Source organism: Mucor mucedo, assembly GCF_025094135.1.
Source record: "Mucor mucedo strain NRRL 3635 chromosome Unknown EV154scaffold_81, whole genome shotgun sequence".
NCBI lineage: Eukaryota > Fungi > Mucoromycota > Mucoromycetes > Mucorales > Mucoraceae > Mucor > Mucor mucedo.
The window spans coordinates 106631-131697 of NW_026252365.1; the positions used below are offsets into that span (position 1 = coordinate 106631).

The following is a 25067-nucleotide window of genomic DNA, read 5'->3' on the forward strand; positions in this document are numbered from 1 at the left end:
GCTATCAATTGCCTATTTTTTTTTGTTACAGGCTTTAATCTTGTGTTTCGAGTTTTTGAAAGTGTAAGACTTAAAAAAACTTCTACAAAAAAATCTTTTTCAACAAAGTCTTTTAAAGTAAAAGTTTCGCTTGCTGCCAATTCTTGCAAATAGATGTACTTTGTGAAGGCAAAGGTGTGTGTAATCAATGAATTAGTAGTGTTAACCAAATCATGCAATGGCTGTAAATACAACGGCTTCCAAATGTTCTTCGCAGTTGTTTTAACTGTAATAACGCGCTTGCTTATTTTTTCAGAATCTCTCACAGTGACACTGGTACTTGATTTTGATGCTGTTATGAATACTTCAGGCGTAGGACTTCGCTTACTTGCAACAGGGCGTCGCTTACTTACTGAAGAACTTGACTCGGCAACAGTAAATTCGGATCCGTACTTGAAACCACCACGACTTCGTAATGTATGTATTGCAGGCGGAGACTCATTAAAGTCGTCACTGCTATAATCTATCAAATTGTCGCTGACAACATTTCTAATAGAATCAGGAATACCAATGGTACTTGTAATATCAGGTTCATGTTCGGCTGACTTGCCTTTCCCTTTAAACTTCTTTTGGGAATCAATAAATGGGGTATTTTCCCGACCTATAAGAAAGGGTAATTAAACATCACGTAAGTTTTCTATCAAAATAAGACTTGGCAATGTAACATACTTCGTCTCTTCCGTCCCAAAATCGGTGGTTGAAAGTCATCGTCCGAGCTATCATTTTGAGTTTCTTTTTTATAATAGAATCAGTTTTTTGGTTGCATTTCCATCAAATATCATACATATACGTTACCTTTCATAGCTTAAACTGAATAAAAGAATGAAGAGAGAAAAAAAGATTAAAAAAAAAGTAACTATCACAATTTTTACACTTAAAATCCAGATGTTTTAGCTTACCTTTTTTGAAAAAAAAAAAAAAAAAAAAAAAAAAAAAATCAGACTGATTGATTACATGTAGAAACCCCCTGCCGATTTATGCTATGAGCTTATTTTATGTTAACAGCAGAAAGGCGTTTAACTTAAATTTTTTTTGGCTTTGTGGCAGGTACTCTAATCTCAATATTCACAACGTTGATTACAGATATTTTCAATTAAGATCGTTGAATTATAGCCCTGGAGGTTGGTGTTTCAACTACTATTGTGTTTCCTTTAGTCGATCTATCTGTTGGTGGTCTCATAATTATATCAACTACAAATATACAACTACTCAGTAGTTCACATCGGTCTAAGACTATTTTTCGAGCCATTGTTCTCTTGGATTTCTACGTCAATTTCCCCGATATCTCTGGAAGTGAATTCATCACGTATTAATGATTAATGTGCCTGCCATTAATCCAGTGAAGTCAGCATTACTGTCTTTTGGGGCTCTCTATCTCATTAATAAAATCCATTGCTTCAAATCCATCCTCTTGATAAACACCTTCTTGTTCATTTTCTTTAAATAGTGTTAAGCTCGAAGTAGTTTTAAGAATAGCAAAGAAATATAATTTTATTGTTTGCAATTACACTGTACATCATATGTCAAGCTCAATCATTTTTTCGGTGGTCATGACGAGGGCAAAGCATAATTTGACTATCATTGGAGATACTCAAACCTTGCTTAGTGAAGGATAAATCGAAAGTAGAGGTTATAAACCTTTGCTCATGTCGCCCTTTTCATCATTTCTAAATCCTATTGAGGAGTGCTGGTCCAAGATCAAGAAGCACATCAAAAGAAATCCGCTTTCAACTTTGGACACTTTAACCCCAAGAATCAAGGCAGCCTGTGAGACTATTACCACGGAAGATTGTAATGGTTGGATACGACACTCTGAAACGTACTGGGATAAATGCCTCAACAAAGAATCAAAACTAGTTTAAACTTTTACTTGTCTGAATTTTTGTTATCATTTTTCTGAAAATAATTTCTCTTTGTCTGAATAATTTTTACGTTTGTCTGAAAATATTTTTTTTTAGTCTGAATTTTTTTTTGAGCTTGTCTGAAAATAATTTTCATTTGTCCGAATTTAAAGTGATAATACTGTATGTATAAAAGATTTGCATAAAACAAGAGACAAAGCAACAAACTTTCAAACTCCGATATACAGGGAAAAAATATAAAAAGAGGGGGTCTTCCGGGGTTTGAACCCGGGGCCTCTCGCACCCAAAGCGAGAATGATACCACTTCACCAAAAACCCTGTTGATATCAATAAAAAATAGGTGTTTTATATGTTTTAATTGCAAAAAACATAAAATCACGTGATAATCACGTGTTATCACGTGATGCTAACATTAGCGCGCGTTTTTGAACACGAATTGAAAGTACGTGTTAAACTAGGACGTTCAGATAAATTCCAGCTTCCAGTTTTTTTGTCTATTATCTTTTAAAATATATACATAATTAACTCAAATTCATGTCTAGTTCTTCTCCCAACCATATGTTATTCTTGGCAGAAAAATGGAGTATAAAAACCGGACCCTCAAGTTTTTAGTTTTTATGTGAAGAAAAAAATACGCTTTTCTTAGGGACAGCCAATTTTTCCTTAGGGACAGCCAGAGTGCACGTAGTCGTAATGTAAGATCTGTGATTTGGATGTTGATCTGGGAACAAGGATATACAATCAAAAACAATGTAAAAATTACGAGTAAATGTATATCAAACGATTTATACTTATTTGACAATTCTATCATCACTCTTTCGCCTTTGAGCTCGTTTGATCTTAATCGGATGCAGAAATATTAAGATAAAGTTCAAACGAGAAGCTGAAAGTAAGCCGTAAAACACATATACTGGTTTAAACTATTTTGGTTGTAATAAACGTGTATATATTTCAAGCTGTTAAGTTATATTGACCTCTTGATGTCTATAAAAGTATCATAATCCCAACATTACGACTACGCGCACCCTGGCTGTCCCTAAGAAAAATGGCTGTCCCTAAGAGACCCGAAAAAAATAATAATTGGATGTTGGAAGTTATTTGAGCGTCCCCAATCATAATATATCAGACTAAATTGAGTCAGAAAAGTACTTTTCAATCACAAAATGAACATGTGTATTTGGGCAGGTTGATTTATATACAGCTTTATTGAAAGACCCGCAGAAAAATGGGACGTAGTACATTTTCTAAAACCGGGCTCAACAGTGTTACCTGAATCACTAATTCAAATTGTCTTTTCAATTGCATGAGCCTACTGTATTACGTTTAACTTGTGAAACAGAAAGCCCTGTAATAACCTGCAACCTTATCACCAGTAAATGGTTTATTGTCATGCGATTCTATTTTTTTTTAACAAAAAATAACTCATGACATAACTGTCATCTTTATCTGATCACATAAAAATGCATAAATATGTCTGCGTTAATTTTATGATAACAACATCCCCTGGAAAATAATAGGGCTACAATTAAAAATACATATATTATTTATTAACTACTATCTATTTACAAAAAAAAGATTGAAATAATTTTTTCTTTCTTTTTAAAACAGCTCTTTCTCTAACATGGACTTTGCTGCTTATAATAATTTAACTACATAACACGGTATGTGGGAGTGCGTAACTTGCTATACCAACTAATGCTGAAAGGTGTGTAGACATTAGAAGGTGAGGGACTTGACTCGCACCTCTACCCACCGCTGATTTATTTTTATTTTCTTAGCTTCTCCACTTCTTTTCTTAGTGCATCATTCTCTTTTAACAAACGTTCTTTTTCTCGATTTGAAGTTAATAACAATTGCTGAAGATGCTCCTAAAAATAAGATTAGAAATTAAGGTTAAAATTTGAATGCATCATTTAGGCATGTTAGTTGTAATTTACTAATGTAGATGCAATTTCGGTTTGAGTCGAAGATCTACTAATACAAATTTAGAGTGATATACTTTTTTTTTTTTTTTAAATTGTTTAAAACATTACTTTTCCATAGGATACATGTGATGTGACGTACTCAAGTGCTCACTAGCAGCAGATGACGATGTCACGGACATTTTCCTGATATCAAACGAGGATGATCTTGTTCTAGAGTTTGGTATATTCTGAGGCATGCCACCATTTGATAGTGTATTTAAACCAAATAGTAAATCATGAAGCATAGTTTTCTGGGCCTCTGTTTGTTTCAATAGCGCCTCCATCTGTCCGTACACAGAAGAGACTTGCTGATTGTCCGACACGGGTGCAGGTTTTGTGGCCATGCTTCTTGCAATGGATGCCTGATTTGAGGTACTATTGAGAGTAGTTTGAGGTGATTCCAACTTTTCTGCAGTTGTCATGCCACCAGTCAATTCAAACCTTCCCTTTTTACGGTATTCAGGTGATCCAGCAATCACATTGCTAGTTGATTCAAACGGATGTATCAACTCTTGCGTTTGGCCATTGGCATCTTCCTTTTCAATCGAGAATCGACTAATTTTTCCAGAACTCACGGACTCACGAGAGAGAGTACGTTGATGCTGGAAAGATGGTTCTCGCGTCATTGGTGTTGCGTCACTTCTTTGACTATCATCCATCACTGTAGAGGATGGTAAATGTTGTACTTCAAACCTCGATTTACGTTCTGAATAAATGTAAGTCCCACAGTTTTTATTTGTATGAAGTAACAATGTATTTTACCTCCTTTCATACTATCGCTACTGATGCCTCGAGACATTGGCATAGAGCGTATATCAGAAGCTGGTAATTCAGGTAGTAATATCGGTGTTGGTTCCGATTTTGAATCGGCAGTCCGGATAGATGCTGGCGCAGATTGATGGTTTACACTGAATCTTCCTTTTCTTACTTGTACGTTCTCCAGTGGCAATTGTTGCAGAGAAGCAGATATGGCTGAGGATGTCGAGGATATACCTAGACCTAGCCCCATTGCACTTTGCCATGCTTGGCTGTCTGATGCTACGGGATCGGTTGGAAATACAGAAGTAGACTGTGGTTGTGGGATAGTCTCTCTACTGATAGAAGATAGCCGACTGGGCGATAATGAACGTCGAGATGAAACGGTAATATCTTCTTTATCGAGGCTAATGGTTGAGCCATCTTCGATAACAAAGCGAGATTTCCGAGTCCTTGTATGATCGGACTCAGACGGGGCTGGGGAGGGAAGGTCAGTTCCTTTGCCAAGATTACCAAATGATATGTGTTGCTGTTTTTGAACTGGTTTAGTAGTCTCGTCATCTGTTGTGGCGGTGTCGAAATCCCACTGATCTGTGTGCTCAATTGTGACATGCTTAAATCCTATTTTTCGGTGGGGTCGTTGATCTAAGGGAGGAACACAAGCTAGTACTGTTTTAATGAGGTAATCTTTTCTTTTCGCTTGTTTGAAGAATGGATGAAATAAGAGTTTTTCAGCCGTTGGTCTAAATAGGGATTAAAACTCCGTTATATTTTTTTGGTGTAAGATCCTTACCTCTTATTAGGGTCTTTATGAAGACATAAATCAATCATTTCTTTTAAAGCACGTGTATATTTATATTTTGTGTGATCTCTATCTAAAGTTGGAGGGGATTGGTTCAGAGTCATCATCAAGACCTTGGATGTAAGATTATGAGTAAAGAATAAGATGATGATATAAACGCAGTGTACCTTCATTGGGGGAAATTTGGCAAATGGGGCATGACCAGTAGCAAGTTCTAAAGCGGTGATACCAAAACTCCAAATATCAGCTTTAAAATCATAAGCTGATTGTTCCATTACCTCAGGTGCCATCCAACAGGGCTAAATAAATAAATAAGATGGATGAGTGATTGTTACCTTTTCCCGCTGTATGTACGACTTTACCGTGCCCACAAAAGTTTTTCGGACCTCATTATTTTCAGTCAGGGAACTTGATACACCAAAATCCGCTAATAGAACAGTACCTCCATCATCCATTAATAGATTACCAGCCTTTACATCTCGATGGATATGGTTGTTTTTATGGAGATAGACGAGCCCCTCTAACGTTTGCTTTAATATCGTCGCAATAATTGTCTCTTCAAATCCATCTTTAAACCCACACTTCATTATATCCAGGCATGATCCTATTATGGATATTATAGTGTGAGAATATATAATATGCTTTCCCCAACATCCAATCCAAAAAAGCCTTACCTCCTGATAAATAGGGTGTGGCGATATATAATTTTGAGCCATTTACAAACGACCCATAAACCTTTAATACGTTGGGGTGTTTTGATAAAGCCATTAAAGCTGTTTCGCGCTAAACTCCTAGTTAGCAATTGTAAAGCATATATCCTATCTACTTTATTGTTATTTACCCTCAACTCATCAATTTGATTTCTTTCGAATAAATCGAGATCAATCATTTTGATTGCAATTCTCATACCCTTTGGCTTATAGATAGCATTGTAGACGACAGCCGAAGAGCCATAGCCTTTTTTTTTTTTAAAAAAAAAGAATGACGTGAATAAGATAATAACATTTACATTTTTAGTTATTACCTATTGGATTTTTTATCTCAAAGTCGTCTGGGTTACAAGAAAATGCTGAATCTGCGCCGTCTTCGAGCCATGGAGGAACTCGCGAGAGGGAATTGTTCGTGTTTGTTCGAGATAAAGGCGTAGTAGGCGACTGTTGACCTCCGTTTGGACTGACAGAAGGATGCAGTGAGATGGCTCGAAGGAAACTTCCAGATCGTGAACGAGAGCTTGGTGTTCGCTCCAAGGAAGAGCTGGAAAGATTAGCGCTCTTTAGAAAAGAAAGGGGATTGTGTAACGGTTGAGCCATTTATGCATATATAAAATATAAACGTGCAAGGGAAAGAGAGAGATAGAGAGTAGGGGAGAAAATGAAGAAAAAAGAAGGATGGGGAAAACAAAAATAAAGGGTTTTTTGGCAACACAATTTCGACACCCGTAAAAAATGTGGTGTGTGTATTTTTTTTTCAAAGAACGAAACGATACCCTCCCTACACGTGATTATTGTATTTACAGTTTTCACATTTTTAAATCAGACAGTGTTACTTATAGAGATGAAATACAACCCCTTTCTATAGTGACGATAAAAAAATACTGGTCGTTCATTGATGGCCTGGATTTCCGAAGCGATGTACATCATGTTTTTACTGGCTAGAACTTGCCGATTCCAAAATATATTGCAACTGTTTCAAATTAATATACTAGAGAATGATCTGTCCTCAGTTTGATAGTGTCGAAGGTTCATTTCATGACAATTAAAACAGACCTGTATAGTAACTTACGGATGATGTTTTAAACTCATTGATATCAAGAACTAAAACTTTCCTGAGCCCTTCTCTTCTTTCAACTGTCTGTAAATAATTTCACAGATACGGCAACCTTTAAATTTTACATGGCTTTTTCCTTTTAGTCCATCACCGAAAGCTACCAATGGCATTTTAGTCGAGTCACCTTCTGTAAATTGGTTCTTATAATCGCTTTTCTTAGGAACGGCCAATTTTTCCTTAGGAGCAGCCAAAGTGGACGTAGTTACAACGTAAGATCTGTGATTTGGTTGTTCTTTAGACCTGGAAGCAAGAATAAACAATAAAAAACAGAATAAATGTATATTGAACGATTTATACTTGTTTTGACAATTCAATTGCCTTTGAGCTGGTTTGATGTTAATAATACGCAGAAATATTAAGGTAATGTCCAAACGAGAAGCTGAAAGTAAGCTATAAAACACATATACTGGTTTAAACTAATTCAGTTGTGATAAATTTTTATCTAGTTCAAGTTGCTAAGCTATATTGACCTCTTGGTGTCTATTAAAGTATCATAATCCAACATTACAACTATGCGCACCATGACTGTCCCTAAGCGACCCGATTAAATAATGACGTTGATAACATTATTTACATATGATTAATAAACACAAATTTATCACACATTATCATACTACATTTAATCAATTTTATGACTGATCAGTATATCTTTAATTGATTAGCTAAAGTGCATTAAATAGAGCATCATTCTTATTTCTATCAACAGTTCTTTATTAGATACTTTGAACCCTAAAGGCAAAGTTGCTCACGAAACTGCTACGACAGAAGGCTGCCTTAGTTGATTGTCTATTCTAAGAAATATCATGAGTTGGATTCTTAAAAAGGAGAACAAGTATTGTTTAGTAAATTAAAATCGTTGTCTGAACAACTTGTCTGATTTTTTTGTGAAGTTGTCTATTCTAACAGTTGTACGAAAAATAATTTTATTTGTCTGAAATCATTTTTATATTTGTCCCAATTTAAGTGTTAACACTTTAATCATGATGGAATTCGTCCAGCCACCCTTCGATTAAACCAAATTGTAACTGTAGCTTTGAAAATTGCTTATCAGAATTTATATGCCATAATTTGTCACAGTCATAGATAAGCGCAGATTGTTCGAAAACACCAATATCTCTTCCCTTGATAAACACATCGGAATATCCTATCAAATCTTGCTTTCCATCCGCGTCTTCAATAATTAAGCATACTGTTACTGTTGCTATCTCGGTCATCCAAGCCTTTATGTCATCCAAATAACCTTGTATGTATATGTTATGGTGATGTTCTAATGCACGCCAACTATCTACCTTGGAATCTACTGAGCATCGATACTGTTTATTAGCAAACTCGTATTGAAAGAATCCTTGTGAATCCTCTGGTACGCCTTCTATCAGGGAACGGATATGTGTGGCTTCAATAACCTGGAATACAAAGCTAAACTGATCTTGCCCTTCCCCAATGGCTATCGTATGTTCTCCCTCCTCGTCATCAACTTCATCTTCATCCCCATCTTCATCTTCATCCTCATCCTCTTCTTCTTCCTCTTCACTTTCTTCATCATGATGATTGTTCTCTATGAGCTGTGCATCGAAATCTTCTTCATCTTCCAGTTGTACATGTCTACCATAGTCATCTTCATCTTCCGCGTTTATCAATAAACTATTATCATCATCCATACGATTGGCTAACAATAAGCTGATATCCGAGCAAATTTCTATCCCATCATTCAGATTGTTTGTTCTCATAGGCATCTGTAAAGGTGTTCCAAACTGTTTATCCACCGTGTCTGCATTATGGGGCATTTCCACAATAAACAAACCAGTCTTAACCCTTGTCCTACAACTATCGTCAATGTTCAGCCAGTCACCTTTATTTACTACAAACTGCTGAATCTGCGCAATATCTCTTTTTCCATGCAGGATCACCATTTTGGCATTCTTCATTTTAAGAACCATGGAACCCAATGTGTCTCGTTCACCCTTAACGGCCAAAGTATTGACCTCGAGTGTTATTTCGGCTTCTCTTTTTCGAAGGCGGTGTAGGATCTGATTAGATACATAGTAGGCTAGTGTGGTTCTCCATTGAGGTCGCTCTGTCAATATGGTGGGTTTTGTGGAAATAAGAGTGGTGGGGGGTATTAAATCGTCCACAGGACGAGGAAGTCTTAAATTGAGTCGAGAAGCAATGTAAATGTCTTTATCATCTTGTGCAGTAAAGTTGTCTCCATCCTCAATAGCAACGAGGATGGCATAATGACAATTCTTTGTAAGTAGTAAGGACATTTTGAATAAAGAAAAGAAGAAAAAGAAGAAAAAAAAAACTTTACTTTTTATTTACAACTCCTTTGACGTATATGCAACCTGGGTTGGTCATTTCGAATAGCCAACCTTCTTTTCTTAACCACTTTGTAGTAGCAGGTAGTAATTTGGATTCACCTCCATGAGAATGCTTACCTACGCCCGTCACGATTTTCAATGGCTGAAACTGACGACGTGCAGATTGCATTTGACTTCTTGACCACCATTGTGTAACACCTTCCTTCACAAGCACTTGTGCCTCGGCCACAGTCAGGCCATGGAGATCCAATAAATGATCGTCATTTTGGCGGATTCTATTTTTATCTTTTATCAGTACTTGTTTTCATTGTCTTGTTTATTCTTTTTACCTATGTCCACGCACGGTGGCTCTGGCCGCTCTCATATTCCAATCCTTAGCGCGACTATCAATTTGTCTTGCCGTATCAGAGTAATAAAAGGCAATACCGCCTTCACCTGGTCCTTTATTCTTGGACTGTCTATAAGCAGATGCTGCTTTACGAAATAATTCGTTTCTTTCCATGATCAATTGCATGGCAATATCTCTACATTCTTCTGGATCATCATCTTGATAGTCTTGTTGGTTATTTATAAGTAAATAATCGGGTATCACAGGCATGCCATTCTTTTGCTTTGTTCTTCTAATCGTCTCTGACTCTTTAGCCATTTTCTTAAGTCTGGCTTCCAATTCCATCTGATTCACATCAAACGTTAAAAAATGTTCAATTCCGTCTTGAACCATATGCTCCGTAGACACGTTCTTTCCCTCGAATTTGATGATCACACCTACTGAGACACGATATACATCATCAGGTGTACGGTCTACCATAATGGCTTCTAATTCTTCTTTGACACTGGTTAACTCTTTGAGGGATGACCAACTTAATTCATGTTCTGGTTTCTCCTCCGGGTGCTTTTCCATAATCATTTTGACGGATGCAATGATGTTACCACGGCAATGCTGTACACAGGTTGCCACGGTGATTTTGGGAACATTGGGAAAATACCACTGGATAGAATTCACAATGGCATCATATTGATGCCAGCAATTAAATGGCACTGTGGCCAACTCTGCATACGGATCATCGTCTACGATTCTTGGCGCACTTGCTTGTGTATTAGGTAATTGTCCGGATGTCCAGACCGTACCCTTCTTTTTCTTGTTATTTTTGGGTTTCTTCTTATTGGAAACGTCGTCCTTGCGTGTATAATACATATTTTCGTTTTGAGACTTGTCGAGAACAGCACCACCTGCGCGTTCTGCCTCTTGAAGGAACTCTCGGCTAAGCAGCAAATCGGTTGCCTTTTCAACATCATTGTCTTGGGATTTCAAAGCATCGACTAATTCGTCCAGTGGCAATGTAGGAAAACAATTGAGTAAGAAATTAACGTTTTCATCTTCACCCTCAGTGGTGGTGGTCGTTGTAGTTGATTCGTCCAGCTCGAGTTGCTCCATGGCTTGCATCATGTCTTGTTGATCAAGTGTTTGGTCAGCATCCTTAGCTAATGAGGATAGTATCTCGAACGAAGCATCATAATTATACGAATCGTTCCAAATGGCTTGGATAAGCGAGGGGTCTAGTGGCGGACAGAAGGTTGCCTATATGTAAAACAAGTTTCAGCCAAAAAAAAAAAGTTATCTATGATATTCAAATTCAAACCTGCAATTTAGCCTCATTGTTCGCTCTCTCTTCTTTGACTTTGGTGTTGTCTTGGTTCTGCTTTCGAATTAAAGGTGCGTACTGGTTGTCTTGTAATCTTCCCATAACTACGACAATATTTCATTCTCTTGTTTATGTTGTAAAAAGTAGGAGAGAAACCCCCCAAACAAAAATGCAATCTGCCTTTTTAAACCCGAAAAATGAGAAACAGGATCTGGATTTTAATTTTTTCCTTTTTTTTTTTTTTTTGTTGGTACTAAATGAGTACACAAACGCGCACACATCATCTGCGCTTTATCAGCCAATTTGTTATTTTGATAAAGAGACAAAGAGTAATACCGTTTGGTAGGGAGAAGTGATACAGTAGGTTTGATGGGGGGGGGGGTTGTTAGTTAATCGACTAATTAAGCCTATGACAGCATAGCTTTAGTCAATGACGTAAAAGAAAATTTTAAACCCTCAACTTCAACATGTATAATTACAATCACCACATCAAAGCTGTCAAAAATAAGGTTCACGGTAATCCCAAAAGTTCAACAACAAACTCACGGACACTATACGAGAGAGCAAAAAAAAAAAAAAATCTAGTCACACCAGCAAATATTCCAAATACGGTTCGAAATAGTTTAAGCGACTTTTCGTGCTGCTTGCAAACAACACAATAAACAAACAAACAATACTGTTAGGTTTCAAAAAAGAGTATTATATAAAGCTTCAAAAATCTCAAAAAGAAACAGTCCATCAAAACAGTTTCGATACTTGAAACCTTATGATGACAACGTTGTGAGGGTACGCTGCACCTCGAGATACATAAGACAGATTGTAACCGGAGCCATGATGTTCATTAATTACTATTGCCTTTGAAGTCTATATTCTAGCAAAACTGCTGGTATTTATTATATCAATTAGTTTACCCACACAAGATCACTAGTGGTGTACATTTAAATGAGCAATTTTTAACTGTTAGTAACAGCTTTCGTGCTTTGTACCCGCTTGCGATTTATAACAAAGCACTTCAAAGATGTGCCAGCAAATCATTAACGGCGAATTGTATGGAGATTGAGACCTTCTATACGAATCTAATTGTGGAAGATTTTGAAAGCAAAGTTATTCGATGCTTGCTGAAGGAAGGAATTTATTGTGAGCCATAATAAGTACTCTTTTGTAGCAGAAACTCTATGTCCCTTCAAATCAAAATTTTCGGTTTTTTGTTGCGTAGTCACACAGCAGCAACTCAGCCATAAACTCCGTCCGGAAAGCCTCCCAAATCTTTTTAATAAACAGAGAGAGAGCCAGAGAAGCTTATTGAATCCTCCTTTTTCATAACTATCTCACAATGGTATGGACCATATAAATTTAACCACTTCCGCCACTCAAGTCATACCATGATGGATGTCTATATGATGGATGGATGGATGGATGGATGGTTGAATTGATTAAAATATAACATAATGCATCCATATTAACGATTGGAATTTTGAATAGGGTCGTGGTCCTAAGAAACATATGAAGCGTCTCGCAGCTCCCAAGCACTGGATGCTTGACAAACTTTTGGGTAAGCTTACACACTACAGTTGATTTTGGATTTGAATGTGGTTGAAATAAACGAAACTTGTCATGTTGCCGATTCGATTCATAGTGTGCAATTGAGTTTTTTATTGATCATGTTCAAATCAGATCAGCAACCTTGGAATCAAACGGGTTACTAATTCTTCAATAGGTTCTTATGCCCCTAAGCCCTCTTCCGGTCCCCATAAGACCCGTGAGTGTCTTCCTTTGATTGTCTTCATCCGTAACAGATTGAAGTACGCTCTTAACGGTCGTGAGGTCCAATCTATCCTCATGCAACGTTTGGTCAAGGTTGACGGTAAGGTCCGTACCGACTCTACCTTCCCCGCTGGTTTCATGGATGTCATCTCTATCGAGAAGACCGGTGAAAACTTCCGTCTTGTCTATGATGTCAAGGGTCGTTTCGCTATCCATCGTATCACTGATGAAGAGGCCAAGTACAAGCTCTGTAAGGTCAAGAAGGTCCTCGTTGGTTCCAAGGGTATTCCTTATATCACCACCCACGACGGTCGTACCATCCGTTACCCCGATCCTCTCATCAAGGCCAACGATACTATTCGTTTCAACCTTGAGGAAAACAAGGTCGCTGATTTCGTCAAGTTCGAGGTTGGTAACGTTGTCATGATCACTGGTGGTCGTAATATTGGTCGTGTCGGTCAACTCGTTCACCGTGAACGTCACATTGGTGGTTTCGAAATCGTCCACGTTAAGGATGCTCTTGATCGTGTCTTCGCTACTCGTATCTCCAACGTCTTCACCATCGGTCAAGGTACCAAGCCTTGGATCTCTCTCCCCAAGGGTAAGGGTGTCAAGCTCTCCATCACTGAGGAGCGTGATCGTCGTAGAGCTGCTGCCGCTGCTGCCAACTAAATTTGCATTTAGTTTTCACTAAGCGACCCTCTCTCTTTTTTACATAATTAATAAAAAAATATCTTTTTTTTTTGTTAAATAATATAAACTTTTCTGTGTTTGGGATGAATGTAAGGTGCCTGTCTGGAGTGCCTGAGTGTAGTGCGTTTGTTAAGCCTCAGTTGACTCATATGCGTGAAACACCTTGATCTGGATTAGCTTTCTACGATTCATTAATCACACGGTTAAACTAGTGTAGACATGCAACCAGATTTAAACATTACGAAATACCACTGATTAACCAAGTGTCGATTACATGAACAAAGTATAGTCTAATTTTGGACAGCTTTACTGCTGTGGACATATTGCTCTTCGACACAAGCGTATAGATTTCTAAAACAGTCCAAAATCTCTTATCCTAAAACCTTCAATCTGAACAGAGTCTTTCACAGAAACGATCTACCGCTCATTTTTGGTCATCAAGTGTTTGAGTGTACATGTTGGAACAGACAAGTCACTCAATCATAGGCTTTACGACGCACTCAACTTCCGCTTTCGCTATAGTTGTTAAGGAAATTTGCTCACTTCTTAATGTACATCTTATCCTACATTTAAGCCACAGGCTCAAAAGTACCCTCTCAGTATTATCTAAAAGACGACAGTTTAATTATCATATTATTGCTCCAGGAATCCTTTGAATTAATATAAACGGTTTTAGCTTGTGAAACACAGGTAAAATTTCAACGCGTAAAACATTTGCATGCAATCGACCCCATTTTTTTCCATCTTAAAATAATGAAGGCAATAATCCGAGGGCATAAAAAGTTAATTTTCCAGAAATCAGATATTATTAACAAGAAAACTACCCTAACTGCAGGCATGAAAACAGTTTGCGGCGTTAACCCCTTTAGTCCGACATTAATAGTCCGATTGAACCTCAGTCTGTAATGCAAACGAATGAGAAGAAATAGGTTAGCAAATATGAGTCAATGGGGGAGTTGTATACAAAAAAAAAAAAAAAAAAAAAAATTGGGCTTCCCAAATAAGGACGATTTTGACTGAAGAAAACTTTTCTCTTTTCTTTTTTTATCCTTCTCAACCTAAAATTAAATAATGAGTGCTAACTGGACCCCCCAAGATTGGAAAAACAAGCCTATCGTCCAAGACGTCATATATGAAGACCAAGAACATGTGGACCGTGTGTTGAATAAATTAAACCGTCTGCCTCCAATGGTATCAGCCTCTGAGGTAAGGGTTTATAAAGGATTGACAGGGTCCAAAACAAACTAAAATTTGATATTTATTATTTTTTGATAGGTTGACAACTTGAGATCCCAATTAAAAGATGCTGCTCTTGGTAAATCCTTTTTATTACAAGGTGGTGATTGTGCTGAATTGTTCGACTATTGTTCTCAAGTAAGTTATGTCGAAAAAAGCATCGGAAAGGCCTGATTTTTAATCTGCTTGTTACCAGGATCCTATTGAAGCTAAACTCAAGGTTTTGTTGCAAATGTCCCTTGTCTTAACTTGGGGCGCACGTACACCTGTTGTTCGTATTGCTCGTATGGCTGGTCAATACGCTAAACCTCGTTCCAGTCCCATGGAGATGCATGAAGGAAAGGAGATTCATTCATTCAGGTAAGAAAAAAAAAGTTGGAGGTTGATCTGAATTTAACACAATCGTGTTTTTTAGAGGCGATAATGTAAATGGTTATGATCCCAGTGATCGTAAGCCTGATCCCGAGCGTTTATTAGGGTAAGTGGTTTTAGTGTAAAACTATAAAGTTGAGGTTATTGACTCTTATCATTTGTAGTGCCTACTTCCATTCAGCCGCTACTTTAAATTATGTGCGTACTTTGCTCGATTCTGGATTTGCTGATTTACATGAGCCTTCAAAGTGGAATTTAAGCCACGTGCGATCTGACAATGTCAAGAGGGAATACGAGACAATTGTGCAACAATTGACTGACTCACTTGACTTCATGAAGACCATTGGAGCTGATAGTCCCAATTCGAATGTATTAAACTCTGTTGACTTATTTGTATCCCATGAAGCACTTTTATTAGACTACGAGTCATGTCTCACGCGTTTATTAACTTCACCTACAAGTAAGGAAAAGAAGTGGTATAACACAGGCTCTCACTTTTTGTGGATTGGTGATCGTACACGTCAACCTGATGGAGCTCATGTAGAATATATGAGAGGCATTGAAAACCCAATTGGTATCAAGGTAGGACCTAGCACTGTGCCCGAAGAATTGGTGAATCTATTGAACACTGTGAATCCCAAAAAAGAAATCGGAAAGGTTACTTTGATCACTCGTTTTGGTGCTGAAAAGGTGGAAAAATTCTTACCTCAACACATTGAGGCTGTTCGCAAATCTGGCCATATTCCTGTCTGGGTCTGTGATCCTATGCACGGTAATACAAAAACAGCTTCTGGTAACTTGAAAACACGTCATTTCATCGACATCATTCAAGAGTTATCACAAACCTTTAGAGTGCACAAGGATTGCGCAAGTAAATTAAATGGTGTACATTTCGAATTAACTGGTGATTCTGTTACAGAGTGTATTGGTGGATCAATGGATTTAAGAGATACAGATTTATCTACTAATTATCAGACACATTGCGATCCCCGCTTAAATTACGAGCAATCACTTGACGTCGCCTTCTTGATTGCTAAATACTATGAAAATGAAAGAAAAAACAAAGATTTTCCTAATTTGTGAAAAACGAACACGATATCTTTGACAGAATTCGGCTTGTGTACTAAATAAAAACAAACTAAAATTTTAGTTCAAATTATAATGTGATCACTTGTTACTGCCTGTGGGGATTTGCCAATGCAGGTGAATGGTATGACATTACTTTTTGACCGACGTTGTGTCCAATGAGAAACCCTGTGTGACTAACTTGCCTACTATACTGTTTTTTTTTTGCTTGAATATTTTTATTTTCTTTTCTTCCACTGTATATTATCTTAAAATCATAAAAAAAAAGTATGAGCCATGACATCAAAACTGTTGGCTTAATTTTCACTCGAAAGAAAATCGAACGTTCTGGTTTCATTGGTCTAGAAGAATATGCTATGTAAATATATGGAACACGCTCCTTTTTGACTTTTGTTTGCTTATAAACCCGTGTGATAGTAAAAGAAATATTCGAATTATTCATATTGACCTTTCGATGCCCATCGAAGAGCAAGGCGATTTAGATTTAATTGTGCACAAGATGACCGATCTTGTGGCAAAGATAGAGCGCGGTGATACTAAAGCTAAACAGCTGTTTGACCGCTTCAAGGTAATCCAGGAATAAAACATAAAACATAAAAATAGACCATTGGACTTAATGTAATATCTTAGAAATACAGTAAAGCACATCCCAATGTCATTGTTATAGACGACTGGCCAAACATTGAAAAGGTGTTGGACAGAATGCTTTTATACCATCACACCCAGACAGCTGCGGCAAAAGACACAATAGGTACACGACAAAGCGCAATTATCACAAAAAGGTTATTGACATCCTTTTATAGATAACCAGCCCTTATTTCATGTACCAAAAAGTATCGCCTTAGATTCCGTAAAAGATTGGAATGATAAACTAGATATTAATTTCCCGGTAAGGAATCCCCATGGTAATGATTTTGGTAAGTGAGAGAGTAACCAACTGTCCCGTAGGCCATGTGTAAGCGTAGAACAGCTTGCTCATCTACAGAAGCACACCAAATGATATTGGTGCCATCACCAAAAGGCATGTCAAAAATCGAAGCGTACGTTAAGAATGATTCGGTCATGTTACAAGAATTTATTCAACATGATGGGGTCATAGTAAAGGTGTATGTGGCGGATGGTCAAATTAGTGCATCTACAAGACCTTCGTTCAAAAATCTTGATCATAGTGGAGGTAAAGTTACTGTTTACCTCATGTTATCCAGTTTATTCTATTTTTATTTTTTTGTCGACTGATTAAATTTCATCATGTAGATGTAGTCCATTTTGATAGTCAGATGTTACCTAAAAGTTTCGAGACGCAGGTTACCCTTTCAGATGATTTGGATAAAATTTTTTTAAGATTGGATCCAGAAGATATTCATATTCACAAGGAGGCTTTTTTGAACAACGATAAATTACAGCAAATTGCAGACAGTTTGCATCGTCAGCTGGTATTTATATTCTAAAACAACTGTCAAGGAAAATATCTAACCTTGCTTTTATATACAAAAAGGGCCTGACATTTTTTGGATTTGATGTTTTATTACAATCAAAAACAAACGCTTATTACGTAGTGGATGTCAATTATTTTCCTAGTAAGTTCACCTTTATAATAAGGGAAAGTCTCTACTTTTTACTGATATTTCTCTAGGCTTTAAAAATGTAGATAACTTCCATTCGATGTTTGTCGATATCTTGGAAAAGAGGCTAGGATAAAAGAACACACATGCAGCAACAAAAAGAAAGAATTAAACAATTTAACTTTGTATTTTTATAATCGAAGCACATCTATTTGACCCCTGTGATTACATTGAGGAATTTCGTAAACAAGCGGATGTATAAAGTGTCGAGACAAACCTTTAGGTTTTATGCGTTCCAAGAAAATGAATAATGTGTATAGCGGATTAAGCACCACGTGGTAAGTTACAATCCGTTCAGTAAAGTGAGAACGTTATAGATCAATGTCCGTCCCCATATTGTCCGTGTGCTTGTAAATCAGTAAAAAGTAATATTTTACATATCATGCCATAAATCTGACAGACAAATGTCGGCTGCTTTTAAAAGTGGTTAGGGAGACAAAGTAATGCGATAAATACTAGGATATTCGGTACTCGAGCTGAAGAGTAAATAGATCAGTAAACATGAGGATCTGCCCTACTGTTTTTTAAAATCGTAATCACATCATGGACTACATCTACTATCTAACAACTCATAAACAATATTTCAGGGCCGTGTAACTCATGCATCAAACTGACTTTATAAATCCGATTGTGCATGATTTATTGTCGATGTTACTGCCAGAAAAAGCAAACAAAGTCGATCGGATTTGGGGAAGAAAGGCACGTTAAAATTGATAAATTTACTAACAGCAGTTAATTTTTCCTTTGCAATCCGTAATATATGGAGCAGAATCCACTTTCCAGTGCTTCTTCCGATAACCAGCTTTTTCTTTTACAGCGTATATCTTAACCCCTAAATATGGATATTTTTATTTGACTCAGAACATAAATGGATGAGACTAAAGTTTGCCACAATCTCTAATCCGTAATTTCAATTTTAAAAAAATATTGTTACGAAGCAGTTTTAACAGCTCCACGCAAAAAGTAGATTATTGTCACCGAATTGAGTCGGGTAGTTGACATCAATGGTAGAACCAGGGACTATCCGTAATTGAACTTTTTTTCGGCTACGGTTGCAATATCCAAAGTGAACGTTTTTGTACAATATCATTGCGGACGTTATATTTTGGACAAAAGGAAAAACAGTATTCTGCAACAGCTGTTTGCAGCAATTGATGCAATAATCTTTTTGAGTTTATAATTATCATATTAAAAGTACCTACCAATGCATTGAGGATGAGTTCAATGTGCTATTGACAACCCCTGGACGTTGCCTGAAATAGAAAACCTCGAATCGAAATCTTGATCTATATGGTCGAAATACAAGTCAACTGTATCATTGCGCTGGCAGAGGTCGAATCAAATCGATATTTTTCTCGTAAGAGCCAAAAATCGCTTTGTTGCATTCATGCGCTTTATCGTCATTGATTACTTACTTACTGCGATACTTTTGTTACTTATCATAAGAAGGGGTTATAGCAAACTTGATATTAGATACCTTTTTTTAGGGTGTCATCCAGCACAATGCGCTAAAATAGAGATCAATACTATTAAAGTTACGCTAGAGGGTGCCAATTAACACAACCCGCAGTCGAGAATTATGCTTGAAGTGGCGAGTTACAACTACCATTATGGTCAGCGACGTGCATTGGAAAATTCTCAGAGAGCGGACTGAGTAGTCTTCCTCATTCGTTGTCTTCTGCCAATGGGTAGTCAAGGGTAATAAATTTCTTTGCAGAAACTAAGGGATGGCAAGAAAAAACACGCTGCGCAGGCTGTTTTTAATACATGCAGCAGCCTTAAATAAATGAATTTTATAAATTTGACCGACTTGTTCAGTTGCTCAATCGTAACCATCTTAAATTTTTAAAAGAGTTTTTTAATTGAGAATAGAAGCACAGTGCTTATTTATTTATTTTATTTGAAGGCTATTTTTTTTCAATTTGAAAAAAAAAAAAAAGTGTGTATAACGTATAAAAGGGGGAGGGAGATTGGAGATGTGGAGGGGGGATAGAGTCAATTTACAATTCATCGTGATCTCTCAAAGGCTCATCAGAGTCGGAAGAACCATCAGCATACAACTTGGTAGTGATAGGGTTAATAACAGATTCTAATTCCTCACGCTTTTCATCAAAGTCTTCACGAAGAGCAGTGGGGTTTTCATCGATCCAAGAGAGCTTATCCTTAATAGCATCCTCAATAGATTCCTTTTCGTCGGCTGAGATCTTGGTAGCAAGAGCACCATCCTCACCTAATTGACCCTTAACGGTATAAATGTAGTTCTCCAACTTGTTCTTGGCTTCGGTACGGTCACGAACAGCCTTATCTTCTTCGGCAAATTCCTCAGCTTCCTTTACCATACGTTCAATATCTTCTTCAGAGAGACGACCCTTATCATTGGTAATTGTGATAGATTCAGACTTTCCAGAGGCCTTATCGGCAGCACTGACCTTTAAGATACCATTGGCATCAATTTCAAAAGTGACTTCGACTTGGGGAACACCACGAGGAGCGGGAGCAATACCAGTCAATTCAAACTTACCGAGGATGTTGTTATCCTTGGTCAAAGCACGTTCACCTTCGAAGACTTGAATCAAGACGGTGGGTTGGTTATCGGCAGCAGTGGAAAAGATTTGAGACTTCTTGGTGGGGATAACAGTGTTACGGGGAATAAGCTTAGTCATGACACCACCAGTGGTCTCAATACCGAGAGTCAAAGGGTTAACATCCAACAACAAAACCTTATCGGAAGACTCTTCACCAGAAAGAATACCACCTTGAACGGCAGCACCGAAGGCAACAGCTTCATCAGGGTTAATACCCTTAGAAGGCTTCTTACCGTTGAAGAAATCAGTGAGGAGCTTTTGGACCTTGGGAATACGAGTAGAACCACCAACGAGAACAATTTCGTCAACCTTCTCCTTGGTGAAACCAGCATCCTTGATGACTTGTTCGACAGGCTTCAAGGTCTTACGGAACAAATCGTTGTTGAGTTCCTCGAACTTGGCACGAGTCAATGTTTCGGAAAAGTCTTTACCTTGGAAGAAAGATTCGATCTCAACACGAACAGACATTTGAGAAGAAAGAGCACGCTTAGCATTTTCAACCTCACGCTTAAGCTTACTCATAGTCTTAAGATCCTTAGTAATATCCTCACCGTCGTTCTTCTTCTTCCAGACCTTAACAAAGTGATCAATAACACGAGCATCAAAATCTTCACCACCCAAGTGAGTATCACCAGCAGTAGCCAAAACTTCAAAGATACCATCATCAATAGACAAGAGAGACACATCGAAGGTTCCACCACCTAAATCGTAGACGAGGACGTTCTTCTCACCACCAGTCTTATCCAAACCGTAAGCAATAGCAGCGGCAGTAGGTTCATTGAGAATACGAATAATGTTTAAACCAGCAATAGTACCAGCATCCTTAGTAGCTTGACGTTGGGCATCGTTGAAATAAGCGGGGACAGTAACAACAGCATGGGTGACAGCCTTACCAAGGTAAGCTTCAGCAGTCTCCTTCATCTTGAGTAAAACCATACCGGAAATTTCCTCAGGAGTGAAGACCTTATCTTCACCCTTAACAGCAACCTTGATGTTGGGAGCACCATTCTTGTTGACAATAGAGAAGGGGAAGTGTCTCATATCTTGCTTGACTTCCTTATCGGTATAACGACGACCAATAAGACGCTTAGCATCAAAAACAGTACGTTCAGGGTTGGCAGAGAATTGATTCTTGGCAGCATCACCGATTAAACGTTCGTCATCAGTGAAAGCAACATATGAGGGGGTGATACGATGACCTTGGTCATTAGCAATAATTTCAACACGTCCGTTCTTTTGAACAGCAACACAAGAGTAAGTTGTACCCAAATCGATACCGATAACTATTAAATAACGCGTTTTTTTTTAATACTTCATACTCTCTATCCATCCTTTTCTTTTTCATGTACATACCAGTTCCATAAGCTTCTTTGTCCTCAGCGGCTGCGGAAGATGTACTAATAAACAGCGCAAATATAATGGCGAAAAGGGCCAATAAGGTGGCCTGTTTCTGCATTTTGTATATATAAAAACTTTTTACGGTAAAGAAGAAGAAAAGAGTTTGAAAATAGCGGTTTATTTATATATGAATAAAAAAATTACAAGACTTCCATGTATCAAATTATGATTGGCTGAAACAAATTTTAATTTAGTTTACCGACCTTTAATTCACTGATCCTCATTATTTTGGCCGAATCACGATCGCCCAAGTCAAAGTATTAATCAATGAAGCGGGGATGAACAAACAGATTACATGTGGCAAGTCTTTACTAAAACATATCTTGCACTTTAGACCTTTCTTACCACCTCCTATTTTGTTCATCTACCGGATGTTTGACCAAACGAATGAACATGTCTCTCATCTTCGTCTAAATTTAAATAAGTTTAACTTCCTTTAAGGTTCCACGTAATTCGAAACAGTCACGACTATAGTGAGTTGTATGCTGTCGTTTGTCACCAATCAATTCCCTTTACGATATTTCATGCGATCAATCTCCTTTCGTCGCAACAACTTCGGCCACAATTTCTCATGTCTGAGTTTCTGAATCAGCCATATCCTAATGTGATACAACATGTCGTACACGAATCCAATACCTTTTAGTAACATTTTATAATCACAAACAGGAGCTATTCCATTATATTCTGGTTTATTAAAGATGTTCTAGTTTACCAGTTTGTTTTATGTATTACATGCCTTTATTATAAGAATATTTGATTTGAGATCTCAATAGCAGTAACAAGATGCTCGAGACTGTTTATGAAACTGTTTGTATTTTTGGCGCTTGTATAAATTTTTAGACGTAGGAGCTTCCAATTCGTTGTTTACTACTAGGTAACCAGGAGTACATTGAACAGCAGGATCCGGGTTTTAAAAGTACGACTATTTCTATTGGTCTCATATAAAGGTATGGATACTAAAACCGCCCTTTTGTTAAAAAAAATCCGTCAATTGGCGTTGGCAGCGCTGTACAAGCCAAGATGACGAGTTCAATTATGTGGCTTTAAAATTAAATTATACAACAGGTATGTCGCTAATTAAACACACGTCCCTTCTCAACTTCTGAATTCAATCTTTTTACTTGCTTATTATTGTTTGGAGCCTCTTCTCCCCCTCTCTGTATGAGCAAATAAAAATACAACCAGGAATAGCACGCTCTGTTATGATCCATACAATGAATGCCAACCGACCCACGATGCTGTTGGGTAGGAGCTTCCAGCGAGACACGCGGAGTTGTGATTTCTTTGTGCTTAATGGGGAGTCTCTTCTACCCATTTTCAGATTGAGACCCGTGCTTATGATGAGGATTTATTATAAACTGCTTACCAACTTAACTTGAAAGACTATATTTTTGACTCTCTCTTTTGAGGGAGAAGAGATAAGAATATATTCAAGAATTACTTACAACGATTGTAGTACCAGGTCTTTACAGCTCTCCGATATATAATTCGCTTATAAGATTTTAATAAATAGTTGTACTTATATTTACTATTTGCGTTAACATTTAAACCATGTCCATCTTTAAGAGTCCGTTTAATGACTTCATGTTTATTTCACTATTCCGCGTTATATCTAAATTATGGTTCATATTGAAGAGTATATTCATTGGTTTCATGATCAATTTTAAAACCATACACGATTCTGAATACAGACACGCGTGGACAACAAACGCAGTTTAATTTTGACGGCGTGCTTATTACCAAGTAGAGAAAAACATAATTCTGTAGAGGAAGATGGTACTATGAAAAGGTGTATTCTAGAAGTACCCGTCACTGGATGTAATCAATAACTTTTTTTTTTATATATTTTTCAAGTAGAATCTTTGTGATTTCTCCTCCCTTTACATGTTTAAAGACCACCAAACCTTATCCAAAGACATCACACTTTAATCAAAGCATTTGTATGTATTCAATATCAAACTGACTGTTTTCTGACATAAAATCATTGAGGGTGTCTCCAAAGATCTCCGCATATTATTTCATGAAATGTTCTTAATAGTTTCAAATAACTATCTACCCTGAGACGGTCTTAGAATCCATATTGTTGACCTTTTCAGTCCCCTTTCATACGAGGAGCCTGTTTTGAAAAATAAGGTGTCAGAGATGGTGACAAGGTGTTCATTTTTTTAAGCTCGTCGTCTGTCTGCTTCTCTCTTTTTTTTTTTTTTTTTTTTTTTTTTTGTGATCAGTACAAAGTTTTAACGTTGCTTAGACTTTTTTGTTATCTAATATCAAATGTATGATTCGTATTAGTAAAAAAGTTTAGAGAAACAGAGACTTTATCATCATGACAAACAGGCAAGATTTTCATTTGTTTTTCAAAGAACGTCGAAAAGAAATTTAAATTCAAAAAGCATTGCCGTGACAAAATTCTTTTGATAAATCTTGATACACGGTCGATTTGAAGTATCGATCCAAAAATACCAAAAAGTGAGAGATCGTGTACCAAGCATCTATTTGAAAAATGTGGGGAAGGGCAGTTTTAAAGAAAATAGTTACATATTTAGCGGGTCTCTTAGGGACAGCCAGGGCGCACGTAGCCGTAATGTCGGATTATGATACTTTAATAGACAGCATGAGGTCAATATAACTTAACAACTTGAACTACATACATATTTATTACAAATAACATAGTGTAAAAAACCGGTATATGTGCGTTATAGCTTACTTTCAGCTTCTCATTTGGACTTCACCTTAATATTTCTGCATAAGATTAAAATCAAACGAGCTTAAAGGCGAAAAGTGATGATAGAATTGTCAAAACAGGCTTAAATCGTTCAATATACATTAATTCGTGATTATTACATTGTTTTTGATTGTATATTCTTGTTTCCAGGTCTAAAGGACAGCCAAATCACAGATCTTGCGTTATAACGACGTGAACTTTGGCTGTCCCTAAGAAAAGCGAAAAAAAAACTGAAACAGATTTAGATTAGTCGAACTCGCATAACAAATATCTGCAACATGCCAATGAGAAAAGAATACACATGTGACAAGAATACGCACAAGTCATATGATGCTTTTTACGCGAGTTTAAATAAGGGAATAAAAAATTTCTCTC

At 37.1% G+C, this 25067-nt stretch overlaps 7 protein-coding genes and 1 non-coding gene across 8 annotated transcripts; 3 read left to right on the forward strand and 5 right to left on the reverse strand.

Annotated features, from left to right (window-relative positions):
- Nucleotides 1–2147: 2147 nt before the first annotated feature.
- Nucleotides 2148–2219, reverse strand: EV154DRAFT_t92. Its single transcript has one exon. It is a non-coding gene; the product is annotated as a tRNA-Pro (tRNA).
- A 1527-nt stretch (nucleotides 2220–3746) lies between these two features.
- Nucleotides 3747–6893, reverse strand: EV154DRAFT_516752 (kinase-like domain-containing protein). The gene is made up of 9 exons (XM_051602420.1): nucleotides 6448–6893; nucleotides 6265–6380; nucleotides 6098–6206; nucleotides 5786–6027; nucleotides 5591–5722; nucleotides 5415–5536; nucleotides 4628–5364; nucleotides 3839–4571; nucleotides 3747–3769 (listed from the first exon to the last, which is right to left on the reverse strand). The coding sequence occupies exons 1-8, from the start codon at nucleotides 6731–6733 to the stop codon at nucleotides 3931–3933; spliced, it is 2385 nt and encodes a 794-aa protein (XP_051455181.1). The 5' UTR covers nucleotides 6734–6893; the 3' UTR covers nucleotides 3747–3769; nucleotides 3839–3930.
- Nucleotides 6894–8146: 1253 nt separating this feature from the next.
- EV154DRAFT_447402 (uncharacterized protein) lies at nucleotides 8147–9552 on the reverse strand. The gene has a single exon (XM_051597132.1). It carries the CDS (start codon nucleotides 9512–9514, stop codon nucleotides 8225–8227), a length of 1290 nt encoding a protein of 429 aa, XP_051455182.1. The 5' UTR covers nucleotides 9515–9552; the 3' UTR covers nucleotides 8147–8224.
- EV154DRAFT_516754 (uncharacterized protein) lies at nucleotides 9504–11387 on the reverse strand. The gene is made up of 3 exons (XM_051602421.1): nucleotides 11209–11387; nucleotides 9898–11147; nucleotides 9504–9843 (listed from the first exon to the last, which is right to left on the reverse strand). The coding sequence occupies exons 1-3, from the start codon at nucleotides 11311–11313 to the stop codon at nucleotides 9555–9557; spliced, it is 1644 nt and encodes a 547-aa protein (XP_051455183.1). The 5' UTR covers nucleotides 11314–11387; the 3' UTR covers nucleotides 9504–9554.
- Nucleotides 11388–11678: 291 nt separating this feature from the next.
- On the forward strand, nucleotides 11679–13729 carry EV154DRAFT_553612 (ribosomal family S4e-domain-containing protein; the record flags this gene model as incomplete). Its single annotated transcript, XM_051605136.1, has 4 exons — nucleotides 11679–11727; nucleotides 12118–12314; nucleotides 12694–12763; nucleotides 12929–13729. The coding sequence occupies 4 exons, from the start codon at nucleotides 11679–11681 to the stop codon at nucleotides 13645–13647; spliced, it is 1035 nt and encodes a 344-aa protein (XP_051455184.1). The 3' UTR covers nucleotides 13648–13729.
- Nucleotides 13730–14632: 903 nt separating this feature from the next.
- EV154DRAFT_516765 (DAHP synthetase) lies at nucleotides 14633–16458 on the forward strand. The gene is made up of 5 exons (XM_051602422.1): nucleotides 14633–14874; nucleotides 14944–15042; nucleotides 15101–15264; nucleotides 15320–15382; nucleotides 15441–16458. The coding sequence occupies exons 1-5, from the start codon at nucleotides 14740–14742 to the stop codon at nucleotides 16357–16359; spliced, it is 1380 nt and encodes a 459-aa protein (XP_051455185.1). The 5' UTR covers nucleotides 14633–14739; the 3' UTR covers nucleotides 16360–16458.
- Nucleotides 16459–16876: 418 nt separating this feature from the next.
- Nucleotides 16877–18438, forward strand: EV154DRAFT_302667 (inositol-tetrakisphosphate 1-kinase). The gene is made up of 7 exons (XM_051594869.1): nucleotides 16877–16930; nucleotides 17001–17113; nucleotides 17166–17251; nucleotides 17311–17536; nucleotides 17617–17795; nucleotides 17858–17939; nucleotides 17996–18438. Exons 2-7 carry the CDS (start codon nucleotides 17065–17067, stop codon nucleotides 18058–18060), a joined length of 687 nt encoding a protein of 228 aa, XP_051455186.1. The 5' UTR covers nucleotides 16877–16930; nucleotides 17001–17064; the 3' UTR covers nucleotides 18061–18438.
- Nucleotides 18439–19844: 1406 nt separating this feature from the next.
- EV154DRAFT_604581 (heat shock 70 kDa protein) lies at nucleotides 19845–22052 on the reverse strand. Its single transcript, XM_051607407.1, has 2 exons — nucleotides 21923–22052; nucleotides 19845–21852 (listed from the first exon to the last, which is right to left on the reverse strand). The coding sequence occupies exons 1-2, from the start codon at nucleotides 22023–22025 to the stop codon at nucleotides 19985–19987; spliced, it is 1971 nt and encodes a 656-aa protein (XP_051455187.1). The 5' UTR covers nucleotides 22026–22052; the 3' UTR covers nucleotides 19845–19984.
- Nucleotides 22053–25067: the final 3015 nt, after the last annotated feature.